This window comes from Leptinotarsa decemlineata, unplaced genomic scaffold (assembly GCF_025532065.1).
Source record: "Leptinotarsa decemlineata unplaced genomic scaffold, Ldec_3_MD MMD2_tig00000010_RagTag_RagTag, whole genome shotgun sequence".
In the NCBI taxonomy this organism is placed as follows: Eukaryota; Metazoa; Arthropoda; class Insecta; order Coleoptera; family Chrysomelidae; genus Leptinotarsa; species Leptinotarsa decemlineata.
The window spans coordinates 2,789,864-2,807,593 of NW_027412538.1; the positions used below are offsets into that span (position 1 = coordinate 2,789,864).

Consider the following 17,730-nt stretch of genomic DNA (forward strand, 5'->3'; position numbering starts at 1 on the left):
GGTTTCCACCTGGCCTGCCACCTCGTCTTCTGCCTAGTTTCAGCCTTCTTCCTGCGATGCTGGTTGTTGTACCCATCGGCCCTCTCCTCAATGAGCATGTCTATAGGGATAACACCCTTAATTACATGCACTCCCTCTATTACCACAGTGTGTTATGCACTTGCTTTATGCAAGAAAATTCGACTCTGTACACTCGTCACCAGTTTGCTTCCTATGTCCCTGAGATTCGATATTACCCAGGCAATGTCTGCAGCCAACTGTTTGTCTCTATCAGTAGCAGTATTTACTACCCACCTCCGAATCCATTTATAGACACAGCTCATAGAGCTTGCTCAGGGTATCGAAGAGATATATCTTGCAGAACTTTCAAGCTTCAGTGTTCTGTGCACCCTTTGGTACAAGAGCAACGCTAGCACTATGACATCCACCGCTACTCTCAGTGCCTAAAATCTAATACCATTCGGCCCTGGAAACTTGCTATTTTTGAGCTTTTTACAGGTAGTCAGACCTCTACCTATGCGAACTCTTCATCTGCGGCAAGCTGCACCATTTCACTCCTATTCCGTGTATCTTTTCTGGTTGGAAGAAGCTCCTGAACTATTTTCCACTTTCACTGTTAATTTATTTGTTATGAAGACGGACTATATGCCTGAATATACCTGTCTGAAAGGATCGTCTTTGAGTTAGTCACACATCTCATTCCACTAATTCCGTTTTCCTTTCCTGACTGACTTCCTAAAGAGGAAACTACGTCCCCCGCGTTCTGGTACGGGTTACCGTCCTACTCGAACATGATTACCCGATATCCTAATGATACATATGTTCAAAGATGGATAGGAAACAGGGTTTCAATGCGTTGGCCAGCTCTTTCCCCTGATATGACCCAACCAAATTTTTTCTATGGGTTTGTCTAAAAAGATTTGTATACCAAATGTTTTAGATTAAGAGGGACTCAAGAGCCGAGTCTGTTGTGCTTTCTATCACACCAGCTATGATTACATTTGTCTGCTCTAGAGAATTCATGAATTGATATTAAGCTTCAAACATATTTTGTAGAGTACAGTAAAGAATATTTGCATCAACTGACAGCACTGAATTTAATGAAAGTCTTTGGATACTTACAACTTGTTTAGCAGTACAATCATAGGGCAAGCCCCTCATTCTAACAATAACAGCTGCACCTCTTGACAAAAACGCCTGTGCTTCACAACTTGATCCACCGGCAACAGAGAGAAAATCATCTCCGGATGCTCGGTAAACTTCGATATACCTATTTGAAATGTGGTGCTTATGCCTTTTGAGCGCCATATCTCTGTGTTCCTGGCTTACAAATCTTACAAGTGCTTCTCCGTTTCTTCTTCCTTGTGCCGACAGACACAATGCTACACCACCTCTAAAAATTAATGCATGCAATAAATAAAGTTATTCTGCCTGGTGATGGTATACCTAAGAAGTGAAAATTCAGTGTCATTTCTTCAGATTTGGTAAACTAGAAACTGCACATTTACCAAATTCTCATAATTTTTCAGTATACTATCTATTGTCTCATTATTTTTTCTCACATAATACAGTTGGCTGTTAATCTACTGATATTTTCAAATTTGATATTGAAAATTATTTTTCCTATAATGCTTTTCAATCATTTTCAATGATAACATAAGTTTCTATTGTTGAAATTAAAAAAATCCCCTTTTTAATGAATACAATGAACAAAAGGTTGATTGAAAAATGTATTATTGACCATAAACAAATAATATGATTTTCATATAATGGCACGATTTTATGACTCCAAGTCTACATTTCATTCAAAGGGGTTTTAATATTTCATTTAAATGCAAATACCTGTTATTTTTATCTGTAAACAATAGAACAATTTCTGTAAATGTTAAATATACATGAATTAATGTTTCTTCAAGTGGAGAAAAGTGGAAAAGTATCCAAAAATTAATGAAACACTTTCACTACTGTACACAAAACCATATCATAATACCTGGTTCTTAGTGAGTGCAGCTATACTTCAATTTTAAAAGAATACACATGATAAAGTAGGAATTTTCAAGTTTGTGTCACATCTTACTCATATTTTTAAACAATTTTCCTACATTTAGAAATAGCTCATAAGAATGCTAAGTATACAAAACCGGAGTACCCCAGTTACCAGGCTGGAATATTCTCCAAATTCTCTAAAAATTCAAATGTACCAAGAAAAGAAACCATAAATATTCAACGTTTGAGTTAAGACTGATATGTCATATAATGTTTTGAGTTCAAATATGAAGATATCAAAATCTAAATAGAAGTAATTCAAAAAATAAAGGATAAAGTATAAAAATATAGGAAAACAAGTAAGCAAATAATTAAAATAGTTTTTTCAACAGTTAGTTCTTTGAATTTGTAAATTTCAAGTTGGTACCTTTCAGATATTGTTTACCTTACAATGTACTGATAAAAATCAGCCTATTTTTTCAAGGAAAAAACACAAGCACTATAGGAAAATCCTTAAGGCGCTCTAAAAGCGGTGCCTGTGCGAAAGTAACGATTCACGTTGGATTTGCATTGCCGGAGATTAAATTCATTAGGAAAATCATTCTCAGGAAGTTTATTCCACATAAACGCAAGGTTCCAAATGAAAGAATTCTCAAACAATGTACTTCGAAATGTACTGAGTTGATCTTCAAAACTATGAGCAACCACGGTCCTTCGAGTATTTCTGATATGTACCGCTCTTGGTGGAATCAAATGTGCCAAGTTACTTGAACACCTCCCGAGAAAGTATATATAAAAGAGAAGTAAATCTCCAACCTTTCTTCGATGTTCCAGGCTATCAAGGTTGCAAGTGATGTTCGTGTCTCCAATCAGGCGGATGACTCTTTTCTGGATGGAATCCAGCAGCTTCAAGGTATGCTTAGGGGAGGGGCTCCAAACATGAGAACAATACTCCAAAGAAGCTCTGATCTGAGCTTCATAAAGCATCAAAAGTTGCTGAGATATGTACAGTTTTCTGGTTTGGAACAGTGTTTCATGCTTTTGAGAAGCTGCCTTTGCAATTTCAGCGACATGATTGTGACAAGACATATTGGTGACCATTTTAACCCCCAAAACGGAATTGTTGGTCCTGACATTATTATATACGGTTCGAAGACATTTATCTTTTTGGAGAACACCGATGCCTGGGTTTTCGTGGCATTGAATTAAACCTGATTACTTTCACCCCAGCCTAATATTTGATTTTCTATTTTTTTTTATTGAATTTATCTAGTAATCATTTTTGAAATTGTTCAATTGTATCTCTGAATTTTTTATGATAGTAATACATCACTAGATTCAAATATCAATAGTTAAGATGATTTTATATCCATCTGATATAACTTCAAGGTCTTCTTGTTACATATTTACACTGAATTAAATTCAAATAATGTTCAACTGCAACAATTCTAATCTATAACTGAAGTCCTTGACAAGATAAAATCAAATGAACCACTTACTTTGCCACATTTAATCCTCTGAAAAATTTTGCTATATCTTGGTCACTACTTTGCCACGGTAATCCTCGAGCCCTCACAACACAGTTGCTGTCAATTTCATCATCTTTCGAACTGAAAAAAAGAAATAGTTATGGCTCAATATCAAGTCTCAGTTTTCAATAACAAAGTGTAATGATTATGTGTACATTACTAGCACCATTTATTAGTGATGAGTATCTGATAACGCATACATTAATCAAATGTAGTGAACTCAAAGTATGTTTTTTTTGGGTCAATAAAATATTGTCAGGATATTTTCTTTTTTTTTAATGAGTCATTTGAGTTTGAGGAGATATTATTTTTGGAAATGAAAGGTTTTGTAGGAGTAGAAAGCCAAAATCTTTCGAGTCCTTTACACCAATTTTCAAAAACATATCTATATATAATACGGGTTAATACAGATATTGTCTGAATTTTATTTGTGGAGGCAGAAAATAATACTTGGCATTTATAGGTTTCCACTCCCCTGAAATCAATAAATTATTTCAATAAATCAAATATGTAGAGCAAATTATTAAATTTCCCCAGAAATGTCACTGTATTCGAATAAAATTCGAACGAAATTATCCAACATGTCAGTAGCAATTATTATTAGTTTTGCCTATGAGTACTTTACAAAACAAAAAATATTAGTAGGTATTTTAAATGAAAATATACCTAAGTTTCAAGAACTTCCTCTGAGGCCTTTCAAGAATCGGGATAGAAAACTGATTAAAATCGCACACAAATATGTATATATTAAATTAAAAATCTTTCAAAATTTAAATTTCAGGGGAGTGAAAATTGTTAGAAAAAAAAAGAGATCTCACAAGTACAATTTGATAGCTAGAATTATAATCTCTAGCATGAAATGAATTTATTGAAAATGAACAATTTTCCCACACAGGACAAAAATATTCTCTCTCCATGCAAGTTTCAATAACCAAGTTAGCATCTCATCTAAGTGATGCTGACGAGTCGCGCGTCGAGACAGTATTCTTTTCTGGTCTGGGAAAGTGTATTCAATAGATTAGGTAGGTATAATTTGTTTCTTTACATCATTTATTAATTCTCCACAAATTTATATTTTATCATGATAGAAACAGGTTAATAACATTTTTCTGTCTTATTATATTCTGTTTGGTATAACAATTGGTACTAGATGAATAAACTTTAATAAAAAACTAAAAAATTAGATCCAGCTTCTTGAAGTTTACTAGTCAGATATAACCCAGCCTGTTGAAAAACTAGAGTTCAGCTGTAAACTTGAGTATATTTCAAAATATTGACATGTTCAACCATCTGCACTTCAAATAACTTTCTTCCTCTCACCTCTCTGGTAATCACTAAGCTCTTTAAGCATTATATCATTCTACATTTAGAAGTCAGTCTCATAGAGATTTTTAAGTATTATATTGTAACATTTTGTTTTTGTTTTGATCTTCTGATCAACAGGTTTTCGATTTCGTCGCAGAACACAAAACACAAGATTTTGTGACGCTGGTGCCAGATAAGTGCAAATTTCGAAAACGTCATGTGCCAATAATATGGAACGTATTTCATAGATCCAGTAGTAAACAAACATATTTTTATATATATATATATATATATATATATATATATATATATATATATATATATATATATATATATATATATATATATATATATATATATATATATATATATATATATATATATATATTTAAGCCGCGTCCCACGGAAGAGCAGAGAAAAACCACAGATAAAAAGTAACAAACAAAATTGAGTCAAAAATTTTATCGAAAGTTTGACATTATAATAATGTATATCTTCGAGAAAATGAAAAACTTCCTATATACAAAATATGACTGGAATACTGACAGGGGTTGGAGCTGCAGCTCTGGCAAGCACCCATACATAAATCCGACACTAAACATATTCTCCATACAGTCAAGTGGGGTCCCAATATGCCTTTTATCAGGTATATTTTCTCTTTTATATCGAAGATTTAGCAAAAACTTTTAACAAAAATTAATCCTAATAAAATAATTTGTAGAAAATATTGTCACCAATTTTTAAATCATTCAATTGACTTCTGACTGACTGAATGAGTTTATTATTCAAAGCCAGTTGTGGAAAAAGTATCTATAGTACGCACCTAGAGGATAAATGGGGAATGTTCCTCCTGACGAAAATCAAGTGGTTTCATAAAAGAGCTCTAAAACAACGCATTTTAAACTCATCATTTCAACCTTTTCCTTTAAAAAAATATTTAAATACTTAAAAAAGAGGAATGAAATAATGCATTCAACATTTAAAGGGATTCGTTTCTATTTCACCATTTGGCAACATCGGTTATAGCTAATAGAGGACAATGAATCTGTTACCTGTATGAGACAAACAAAGATGACATATTTCAGAAGCGTGCTGTTCTGTTTACTTATGTTCCGAGTTCCGAGACATTCTGTGACATATGACAGTTTGTGCACCTAACCTATCTTCCTCTATATAAATAATTAATAAAACAACTTGTTTATGTGGCTTGTGGAGGTGGTATTGAACTATAATTTATATTTTGCCTCAATTGTTGATTTATAAAGATAATTTTCCTTTTTAAAGTAGAATATCTAGGTACGTATAAATTATTTCAACTTGATATAGGCGCTGTTGCCAATATGTGAATTAGGAACAATTCCTTTCAAAAATTAAAAACCAACATTTGAAACATAAATTTGAATACTTTTCGAAGTGAATTTGACAAACTCATGAATTAAACTCAACTTTATTTTGTTCAAACTTGCATTTACTGTAATAACCTAAATTGAGGAACAATCCCCATTACGTCCATTCGCGAATTATGGAACTCGGCTAACGCCTCGTGCTTACAATTTTTCGCTCGTGGGTTGTTGGATTCTTATCCTACTCGGTACGTAATATACGATTCATTATGTGAATACATTACTCTCAGTGCATATCAGCCAGGGTTAGTTTATAAAAGGGGTAACGAAATATAAAAAATGTTGACCATTACATTTGTGACATCATTAGGAGGAAAAATTATGCAAACTTTGAACTTATCAGTTGTGTATCCCAGATAATCCATAAAAAACACGCTTTTAAAGAACATCGAACTAAAAAGTTAAAAATATTTTTTTAAAATAAGCTTAAAACAATAACGAACGAAAAATACTAGTAGTATTGTGAAAAAAGCGACGAGCGCTTGATATACAAAAAATATGACACAAAGCGCCCACGCTTTTTTCACAATAATACTAGTTTTTTTCGTTCGTTATTGTTTTGAGCTTATTTAAAAAAAAATTAAACTTATCAGTTCGATGTTCTTTAAAAGTATGTTTTTTAGCCTTTTTTAACTATATTTATTTTATCTAAACTTTGGGATCAATCAGCCTTATATTGTTTAGAAAAATGGCCATTGATATTTTCCGGTTCCGGAGAGGGAGCCTGAAAATCAGCTACCAAGCCCAAGCCAATATGCGCGCAAAGGGGGGTTACAAATAAGGCAGCAGGCGCGCGTGTTAATAAAAAAAATACTTTTTTCAAAAGAATACAGTGAATTCGAATTATATCAAGAAGGTTACGCACCATCTGCCCGCGAATAGATCAAGCAATAATGTCGACAATTCTGTCTAATACAGATCCCGAGCTTGAGAGTTACAAGCAAACAAACATACATACATACATACAGGTGAAGCTAATAAAATCTTGTTTATATTCTTTTGTTTCGTGTAGAACTCATAAAAATATAGGTTTATTAATTTTGTATGCAATCCCATAGGTAAATAATCCCGATTTTACAAATTTCTCAAAATTTATACAATTTCAAAGTTGGTAACACTACTATTTGAAATTCCATCGAAAAAATACCGGTTGAGGCTGACATTTGAATCTCTGTGACTGATCATCATTCACGGAACTACTTATACGCAGAACTGCGAGTGATTGAAAAATAGGACCTCAGGTGTATCCAACTTCAAGAAACGATAGAGTGCGTTATAGGGCATTGAACTACTTTAGTGAAATCACTAATAATATCGATCCTTTTTTAAAAAAGAAAGACCTTGCACATAGCTTATTAAAAACAAACAAATAAAGTTTTCCAGTAGGATAGAGTATACTTATACGTTGATTCAAGTTTCTTGAGACATATATTGCTCAAACTGGAAGAAAACTTTCCCCCCAAGAATAAAAGAGATAAGATCTAGTTTTCTAGACGTGAATGTAAATTCTTCATTTGCAAACCATCTTTAAGCAGCATCTTTCAATCACAACTATGATGTGTTACGTTTGGAAGAGGTTTGAAACCTTTTGCAATACTTAGAAATCTGTTTAAATCTGTTCTGTTTAAAATCTGTTTTTCCGTTAATCAGCTATCGCCCCCATACGAACGACAACTCTCAGAAGTTGAGAAACTTGTGCGAGCTAAGGACTAACGAGGTCTTACCTTTTAACGTGTGATTAATGCCCGTATTCGCCGTAAACCAGTAAGCGAAGCTTAAGGAGTAAGCTCGCTTAACCGTATGCACCGTATCCACAAACGCCTTTAAATTCGCTCAAATGTAAGCGACCAAATTCTCTCGCTTTATATGTAAAGCCAAGCTTATGTAGACATCAGAACCTCAATTTTTATTTTTTAGTTTTGGAAATAATGTAAGTGTCGTTTTGCTGAAATGTTTTAGTAAACGAACTTGTAAAATTAAAATCAGTTGTTGCAGAATGATGGAACTAGAAGATGAAATCATGCTGAAAGCCGATAGTGGCATCTTACACATTATTGATTTTGTATATCCACGAAGAATTTTTAGGAGGTCCAACTATTTCGAGGAGATGGATGATATGACCTTCTATAGAAGATTCGGACTGACCAAGCTGACAACACTATATGTGCTGGAGCTCATAGAAGATGCTTTATAATTCAAAAAAACATTTAATTGTTCTTACTTTTTTCAATACAATTACATAAGATATAACTGACCACACGTAAAATAGAAAATTTATAAGTAGTTTCATAGTATTATATTGGTTCAGCAGAGCTGGCCATCGACCGAGATGCAGAGAGTCCCGAGTAGAACATTTCTCTCTCTATACGTGGCCATGATTGAATTGCAAAATTTATTTCTCCGTTGAGATAAAGTTTGGAACTCTTTTTCATACATTTCGCTTATAATAGAAATGAAAATTTAGTGGTAGTATGTTCTTTTGTCTGACTGATACTTTTCAACAAGCTAAAAGTAACCATCGAAACCCCACTTTTTATTAAATTCACCAACATTCGTTTCTCGTAATTTGAGAATTGACGGGTAAACAGTAATTATCCCCGAAAACATACAACGTTGCCAAGTTTTGCGCTTGGCTAAGCTACGTTCATTGTTCTGTGGTGCATACCCCAAACATTCAAGCGGGCTTACGCAAGCTTCGCTTTACAGAGAAAACGGCGAATACGGGCATAAAGAAATCGGATCATTTACTATATGGCCAAATAGAACTAAATAAATCTCCTTTGTTTGATTAGATTCCCAATGTTAAAAAACAGTAATTAGTTGAAGATTGCAATATTGAAACGTAAGCTAAGTAGATTTTTTTTATCACATGTCGTTAGAAGTGAGTTTGTCACTAGAATGAAATTATTAGTCGTAAAGTTGGTAATAAAAGTCATTATAATGTCATTATAATAATGGTAATGTTTATAGAGAAAAAAATTAGATAGAAATTATTTTGTATATATTGGTTGTTTCAAAAGTTTTGTCCGTTTCAATTTCATATGTTTTGTAGCTTCATATTTCAATAAATATTTTTCTACTGTGTCGTGGTATATACTGATCGATAGAGAATTTGGTTATGTTAATTATTTTTCAAATTTTGATTGTTTGCTTATTTGATTTCAGCTTATTACTATGTGATTCACGGACAATTTTTCTTTACGAATTCAAACTGAGAAAAACAACTCGAAAAATCAACCAGGCATTTGACAATAATAGAGTTAATGAATGTACCATTCGACGTTGGTTTGCGAAACTTTCTTGCGGAGATTTTAGACTTGAAGTGGTCAACCTACAGTAATCTAGGACGGGGATTTGGGGACCCTGTTTGGATTCACGGTTCGTGGGATGGCGGAAGAACTGGACGTCAGCCCCCCTGTGGTTTCTGATGGTTTAAAACGTATTGGAAAAGTCGAAAAGCTCGGAAAGTGGGTACCCCATGATTTGAACGATCGACAGAAATTGCCACGTTATGAAGTCTGTTTTTCTTTGCTTCTGCGCAACTAAAACTAAAACGATCTTTTTTGGATCAGATCGCCACGTGTGATGGAAAGTGGATCCTCCACGACACCAGGAGATGTTCAGGACAATGACTGGGCACCGGTGAACCACACAGGCACTTCCCAAAGCCGAAATCTCACCAAAAAAAGGCCAGGGTTAGAACAGTCCAAAAAATAGATATAGTGAAGTCTGTCCGCGAACATATGCCCCATTAATGCAAATCCAAACGGGTGTGTCGGTGTAAGAGGAAAAATTCAAGGAAAGTGTTGTGTTCACATGCATGTAAAGTTGGCTACCATGAAATAAGGAGGCAGGGTCACATAGACACTTCATGTGTTCGAGGTGACGAGGTGACCCAACTACTTGGAAAAAGAAAAAAATTGAATAACGTTTCAGACCTTCCTACTAGGGGTTCCAGACGTGCTCAAACAGCTCCACGACCATCATAACGGAGGAGATTTCGGAGCCAACAGGAGTGAATGTGAAGTACTATTGTATGAATTGCTGATAGGACGTGGATAAACAAAGCATATACTATGATCTATGTCCCGCAAAGAAATGTTTAGAGCGGCTTTAGCTACTCTATGGCGATGTTGGTTGAATCCCTTTGAAGGATCAGATTAGACCTCCTAAGTGAAGCCACTGAATAGTGCGATCCGGCTTCTGCAGATGAGATCTTAATTATACCGTCTTATGAATATTATTGGAGTTTTTTCCCCATACTAAACCGTTATTTCAACACCTCGAGGTGTTAAAATAACGGTTTGGTGTCTGGAAAAACTCCAGTTATATTCATTACTACACCAGAAGTTTCCAAACAGTGCATCACAAATACCGTCTTATGTTTGAAAAAAAGTGAAAATGACAATATAACATTATATCATTGTTCATTCAAAAACGTGTCTCTACTCTATAGAGTTATTGTATTTTAGAAAGCCAATAAAAATATTCGAGAAACATTATTTGCAAAAATTGAAATTTTATCGAGGATTAAAAGTATTCCAAAATATTTCAGGATACTTACTGATTGTATTGTTATTTGAATGCTTGAAGATTGAACTGAAGACAATTTAATTGTATTTGTATTAAATATATTACCGATTGGCTCAGTTGTTTTCGCTCATTTTCCACCAATCGAATTATATCCCTATGCTAGAATAACAATGAAGAATAACGCTTTTTCTCAACATATCAACTGAAAATCAATGGGGGAGTGAATAATCTTTGAATGAGGAAGGCTTACCTTTGGATAAAAGAACAATAATTCTAACAGAAACCAGCTAAAATTGACAAGCACAATACTTTTCAAATTTGTAATCTATTTTAGTTTTCATAGAAAAAATCAAAACCTGAAAATTTACAAGCATGAAGTCAAATTTAAATTTAATGAAATGTTATCATAAATCATTGTTTGCTCTATAATGTTTAAAGACGGGCACGGATTTGGTGTAACGTCACGTTCTCAAAGATAATGTGTTCTTGTTATTCGAATGATTTGTTGTAGGCCAATTTTATCGAGGAAATTATTTTCATTTCAGCCACGGAAAAAGTATTTGTTTACAGCACTACAGAAGTATACAGGACTACAGAAATGAAACAATTTTATTGTATTTCTGCCTAAAATATATCAGAAATGCAGTCATATGTAGGGTCAATCAGGAATTCCATATCCGGAACTCCTTATTGACAGGTCTCCTATACCTTTCTTGGAAAATTTAATAAAAAAATGTTTTTATTGAAAGGTTACTCAGTACAAGAGATCTAACCTAACCTAACAAATCTAGAATTCAACATCTGCACATGATAAATCAAAGCAGATATTGCTCTTCCATCCAATCAGCAAGATCATAAAAAATTCCTCATCTAGTTTAATAATTTATATTTCTACGCATTGCAAGATGGGTTCACCGAAAGAAGTTTTAGTTCCCCAGAAAATATTTCTCTAAGAAATGTATTCAATAATTACATATTTCCACTTTTGAGAGCAAGATAAAACTCAATCAACGTCAGTGATTGTTTTACGTAATATCAATTCAAATGTGATAAATCTCGTCATATGAAATCAAATGTACAAATGGTGATTGCAAGAAATCACGCAGTGGTTTTAAAAACCCCTTGCGTAATCTCAACTATGAAACAGTATCAATATGTAGCATAAATCAACAATTCAGAAACGTTAATACCTAGTACCTATCGGATAACCCATTATCCATTGGGGGCCATTAAAAAGGTGAAAAAAGTACCAAAAAAACTCACCTCAAGTCTATGGATTAAATGGAACTAACGGTTGAAAAACACGGGAATTCAAATTCATAGGAACACAAACATCACAGTTATCAGGGAACAGTAGGTGCCCAGAAGGTACGATAACTACTGCAAATCTTATTTCAGAGAGGTTTCACGTCGTAAAGGCATAAAGTAGCAAATAGTCATAAAGCCGAGCACGCCGATAAATCGAAAAAACAAAATTAGCCGTCTTTGTCAGGTCTGAAGAATTTCAAACACTAGTAAATAATACAGGAGAGTTGGTCAACGTGTATACTGGCGTGCAGGCCAGTAGTGAGCTCGGTGGAAATTAGCAAAAATATCAATGTCGAGTTTCTTCATGATACAGAAAATATAAACAGATTCATCACTAGAGAGCGCTAAAAAGGGACTACTTCGTAAACATTTTTTCAATCAGTTTTTAAAAACTCGAGTCACTCTCATCTTGCACCTATGTTTGAAGCAAACAACGCATATTGTGAAATTCATTGCCAAAAAAAATATTCTGGATGTTGCAGGAATAGTTATGAATAGTAGTCAAGTGGGTTAGTTCACTCCAGTGTTGTACCGAACTTTAAGGGACACAAGTGCAGTCGCGTCTACAGACAGCTATTTCACCATGATATAGCAAACTAGTCGAATATATAGAGGATTTTATAGAAAATACTTGGTTTTTGATTAGATTAGATGAATTCAATGATTTGGATTCCCAAAATTTAAAAAAATCCAATATTTATCGTTATAACAGTTAGGGAACCTATATTCATATCGGCTATATCGGTTCCATTCTGGATATTATCGGCATCATCCGATAGCAAATGACGATTCTCTAATACATGCGACGTCAATCAAATTAAATATAAATATAATTATTCTTCAACTAGAAATTTAAAATGAATAAAATAAACAATTACAAACGAACCAGACCTATTTTCAGTTTGCACATCGCAGCAAGGTAGATCACTTCGACCGTTGCCGTTAATAATGTCTGCCACAGTAGCAGATTTGAAAACCTGCTGACCGGAAAAACGGCTACTTTGTTGAATTCGAAGATATTTTCTTGATATTGATAATGTAGTATTCGTTGGCTATGATGTAAAACTAATAGGCTTTATTTCTGCCACCAGTTAATCTCAACTGAACAAGATTTTTATATCTAGAAATTTCTAGATATCTCGGACGTTATTCAATTTTCTTATCCAGTAACTCAACAAAATCAAACTTTTTTTTCTGTTCCAATGTGCTGTTTTACTGATTCCATTAGTAAAAATATGACTGAATCATTTTTCTGAGTGTCTACACTAATATGTCACTTTTTTTATGCTTGCTTAAATTAGTATCTAATGTTTAACAATTTTAACAATTACCTCCAATATGCAATATGCAGTTCCTCTAAGGATTGTAAAAGTTTAAAGAGCTTCTGAACCACTAAATTCACTGGCGAAGTGTTATGAATGCCCCAAGATATTTTTTGCTTGTATCCGTTCTAGCAAGTGACATTTTGAATTTCACCTGGTTTGTTGTATAAGACTTGAATAAGACTTTGTTGCAAAATTTATTTGTTCTTGTAGCTTCTCAAATTAATCACAAGCACATGCACAATTTTTCTTGCTCTAACATTAAATAACATCTTTTAACCACTGTTCAACAATCTATACCTACAAGTTTTTGTTTATCAACTATTAAGTGCTAACAAAATCTTTCTGATATTTTATCATTAAAGCATTAAACTTCATAGAGCCAAGTTATCAAAAACTATTCTCATTCAATTAAAGATCACATGTGGAGGTAGCAGAGAACGAAAATCTTAATATGTATATAGTAAAATCACTTCCCTTTGATTCCTGAATACATATTAAAATATTGATTGGAAAAATATCAGCTTTGTTGAAATGACATAGATTTGACGACTCATATACAATTTATGGGAATTTATTGGGAATTATTGGGAATTCTCACATTTCACAATCTGAAAAAATTAAAATTTCAATGGATAACTTCACCGTTTCTACAATTGTATAACATTCTCCACTACAATTTTCTATTTTCAGATTATGAAAGGTGAAAACTCAAAAAACTGTGCTTTTCTTCACAAAAGAATTACTTTTTTCGATAAATTATTTACACTTTGTCACTCTAGTTTTTCTTCCAATGAGAGATATTAAAAATAATTAGTAACGATTCCAACTCTCTCAAATTTCTAATAAATTTGTTATTTTTAAAATAGTCACCATAATAATTGTTCTGGGAATTCTAGTATTTTTAAAGTCATCAAGTAAAAAATATATATGCACTATTTGAAATGCGATTTAAATAAATATATATATATATATATATATATATATATATATATATATATATATATATATATATATATATATATATATATATATATATATATATATATATATATATATATATATATATATATATATATATATATTATATAAATTATTGGTTTTCTGTAATGCACTTCAACGTGATTATTTCAACCCAACACTCTGTACATAATCTAGTAAAAATGCAAAGAAACGTACTTAATCTTAACCAGAGTCCAACCCTGTTTGTTTTATCAAGAAGTTCGAAGTGGGGAAAGACATGTCAAATTCGATTGGTTCAGTTCGATAGCTGATAAGAAACGAGTGCTTTGTTGATAAGGTCATGCTTCGACGATTCGTTTAAGTTTTAAGGAAAACGGCAGTTTTGGAGATTATTTCAAATTGAAGAAAGTAAACACTCGAAATGTTATCTGTCGAACTTACGATCTGAATTTTCCGTCACATAAAAGTAAAAAAGAGTACAGGTTTGAAAAATACAGAGTTTACGACTTGTGGCTTTTTTACTATGGATAGACTATACCGGGGTAATCATGAAATAAGCAACAGTTATTATATTTGACCTGTCTTTTGCACAACCTTCAAAAACATACTATTTATTCTATCATTCTAAGAAAACGTAAAGTTACTTGGTTTATGGTTTAAATAATGGTTTATTTTGTTTAATGGTTTATTTTGTTAAATTTACTTCTGGAATCTGTATTTTACACACGCCACATTAAGTACTACTACTTTTACAGTTAACAATCCAGATAATTTTAATCTATTATGCTTACTATCAGGGCCGTAGCGAAATGAAATACCGGGGGGAAAAGGGAATCCAAATTTTCCCAACCCCACCAGCAAAATTTCCCAACTTTCGAAAAAATGAAAGCCGAGGGATTAGTTACTATTATAATATATTAATTTTCTTACTTGTCTATTCAAAGATTGGCTGAATACCTATGCCCGTTAGGGTATGCACAAACAAAAATAAAATTTGGTAATTATAAAAATAATAATGGGACCTGGGTCTTCCACCATATCCACCATGTATAGGAATATTCAATACAAATGAAAGGAAACAACACTTAAATAATATTGTGCTTATTGTTTTCTACTATTTTTTTTCTATTTTCACGGCCTGAAATTTCCCAACTTTTCCAAGTCGAAAAAACAGCGAAAACTTGGGAATTTTGTAAAATTGTCACTTCAAAATTTGTGGACTGTTCAGGACTGTTCTCTTACTTGGGAGAAATTAAACTTTTTTGAAGTTTTCAAACAACTCAGAATTTCAAAGTATGGTATCTCCAGGTTATGCATGTTGGGAAATCCCAACCTTCTCCCGGTTCTTTCCCTTTTCTTATTACCTCTCCCTTTCTTTTCTCTCATTTTTTAAATTTATATTCATTTTTTTACTATTATTTTTTTCTATCTTTACGGCCCAATATTTCCCAACTTTTTCCCAAGTCGAAAAAGCAGGGGGAAGGCTCCCTCCATCCCCCCATGGCGACGGCCATTATAAAAGTTATTTCTATTATAAAAGTTATTTCCCGATAATACTTAGATAAAACATAATAACTTACTTTAAAACTGGAGAACACAATGTTGCTGCTTCATGTTATCTAACAAAAACATTTAATTGTGTCTCCCATTCTATTCTTCTGAAAAAATTAGATGACTATGGCATAAGAGGACCCCCTGTCTCTTTTTTCTTCATATCTGACAATCAGATACCAATATGTGTCAATTGATTCGAACAATGTGTCCGACTTAGAACTATGTGGAGTTTCCCAAGGCTTGGTTCTGGGCCCTCTTTTATTTATAATCTATATAAATGATATATTTTCCTTTATGTCACCTTATAATTGTTTTGCTTTCGCCAACGATACTACTCTCACGACATCCGGAAAAATCGAGGGTAACTGCGCGACATAAATCAAATTCAAGAGAATGCTGACATATGGTTAAAAAAAATAATCTAATGTTGAACGAAAATTAAACTCAAACACCTCTTTGGTTAAATGACACAGTGTTAAACTATTAGGCATACATCTAGATGATACTTTGAACTGGCACATTGAACAAATACACCTTTCTTCTTTGGAAATTGAAAAATATAATCTCTCAAGAGGCGCTATTATCAGCTTACTGCGCTTTTTTCTAGTCTCAAATATCTCATATGGAACAATTCTCTGGGGGAATAGTACTAACGCAAATAGGATATTTATTTGTGGTACACTGTTTGGATCCTTTGGTGTAGTAATGAATATTACTGGAGTTTTATCCCAACACCGAACCGTTATTTTAACACCTCGACACCTGTTTCAATCACTAAGGGATCATCTCCAAGAGAACGATTAATCTTCCTGTTAGTCTTTAGCCTTGACAAGATAGACTATCATCAGTGATTGCTTCCTGCTCTTAATATAATTTTTCAATATCTTAATTAACAGGCAACTGCAATCGATACTGATGATGAAAACTTGGATACTATGAACTCTCTGAGGTAATTTTAGAAGGATACATTAGACAGAAGACGCATTTCATCTAAATATTATAAATTAGGTTCCTTGGGAAAATCCCAATTAAACACGACTAACATTTCATCTCTGCGACGATTCAGGAAAGTAGATTGTAACGGAATTCATAAAGCTTATGAATACATATAAGAACATTGTCAATGATCTTTATCTGTTTATCTCACTAATCCCAAAAACGGTTCAACTGGTTTGGTTCAGCTTTTACTAATGTTGTGATCAGTGATTTAGTGTTTGCTTTATTGAAATCGCTTCATAATTTTGTTGATTCAGAGAATAACGTTAAATATTTGTTGGAAAGAAATGTTTCATTACTTTAATCAGAAAATAACATTAATCACAAACATTTTTTGTAAACTATTTTCCAGCATTTAGAAAACTGTTGGACAATTTATGTATATTCAAGTATAGGGAGGGAGAATTTGAAATAGGAACTCAGTATAACTAATTTCTATCCAATAAACTATTCTTGTATAATTGCTGAAGAGGAATATGCATTGGGTCAAGCCTGACCACATCAATAAGGCAGTGTAGGTTTCTGTATTGACAAGAAATAAATATACCAATGAAATGAGTACTTCGAATGGATACTCTACCAGCTTTCCAATGATATTTGATGAAAACTTCGATCCCAACAGCTCAGCTGAAATGATGAATTGAGAGATGTGTGTTTCTAACAATTAAGATTTTTTCTATGTTTCAATGGCAGCCTTAATTTGGGAAGCTGTCTGAGCGCACTCAAGAAGCTAACTACCCAAAATAGGGTCACTCTAGCTTGGGTACCCGGACATGAGGGTCAGAAGGGCAATAAGAAGGCCGATGTTCTAGCCCGTGAAGGTGATCGGCC

General features: G+C 33.2%; 1 protein-coding gene across 2 annotated transcripts in view; it reads right to left on the reverse strand.

The window, feature by feature from the left end:
* Positions 1 to 17,730, reverse strand: part of fus (epithelial splicing regulatory protein fusilli) — a 178,780-nt gene that overhangs the window by 36,374 nt on the left and 124,676 nt on the right. For both annotated transcript variants that reach the window (XM_074171264.1, XM_074171263.1), the window contains exons 6-7: positions 3,486 to 3,596; positions 1,123 to 1,393 (exon numbers count right to left, since the gene is read on the reverse strand). In XM_074171264.1, coding sequence (XP_074027365.1) covers positions 1,123 to 1,393; positions 3,486 to 3,596 — 382 coding nt within the window. The remainder of the gene's footprint in view (positions 1 to 1,122; positions 1,394 to 3,485; positions 3,597 to 17,730) is intronic.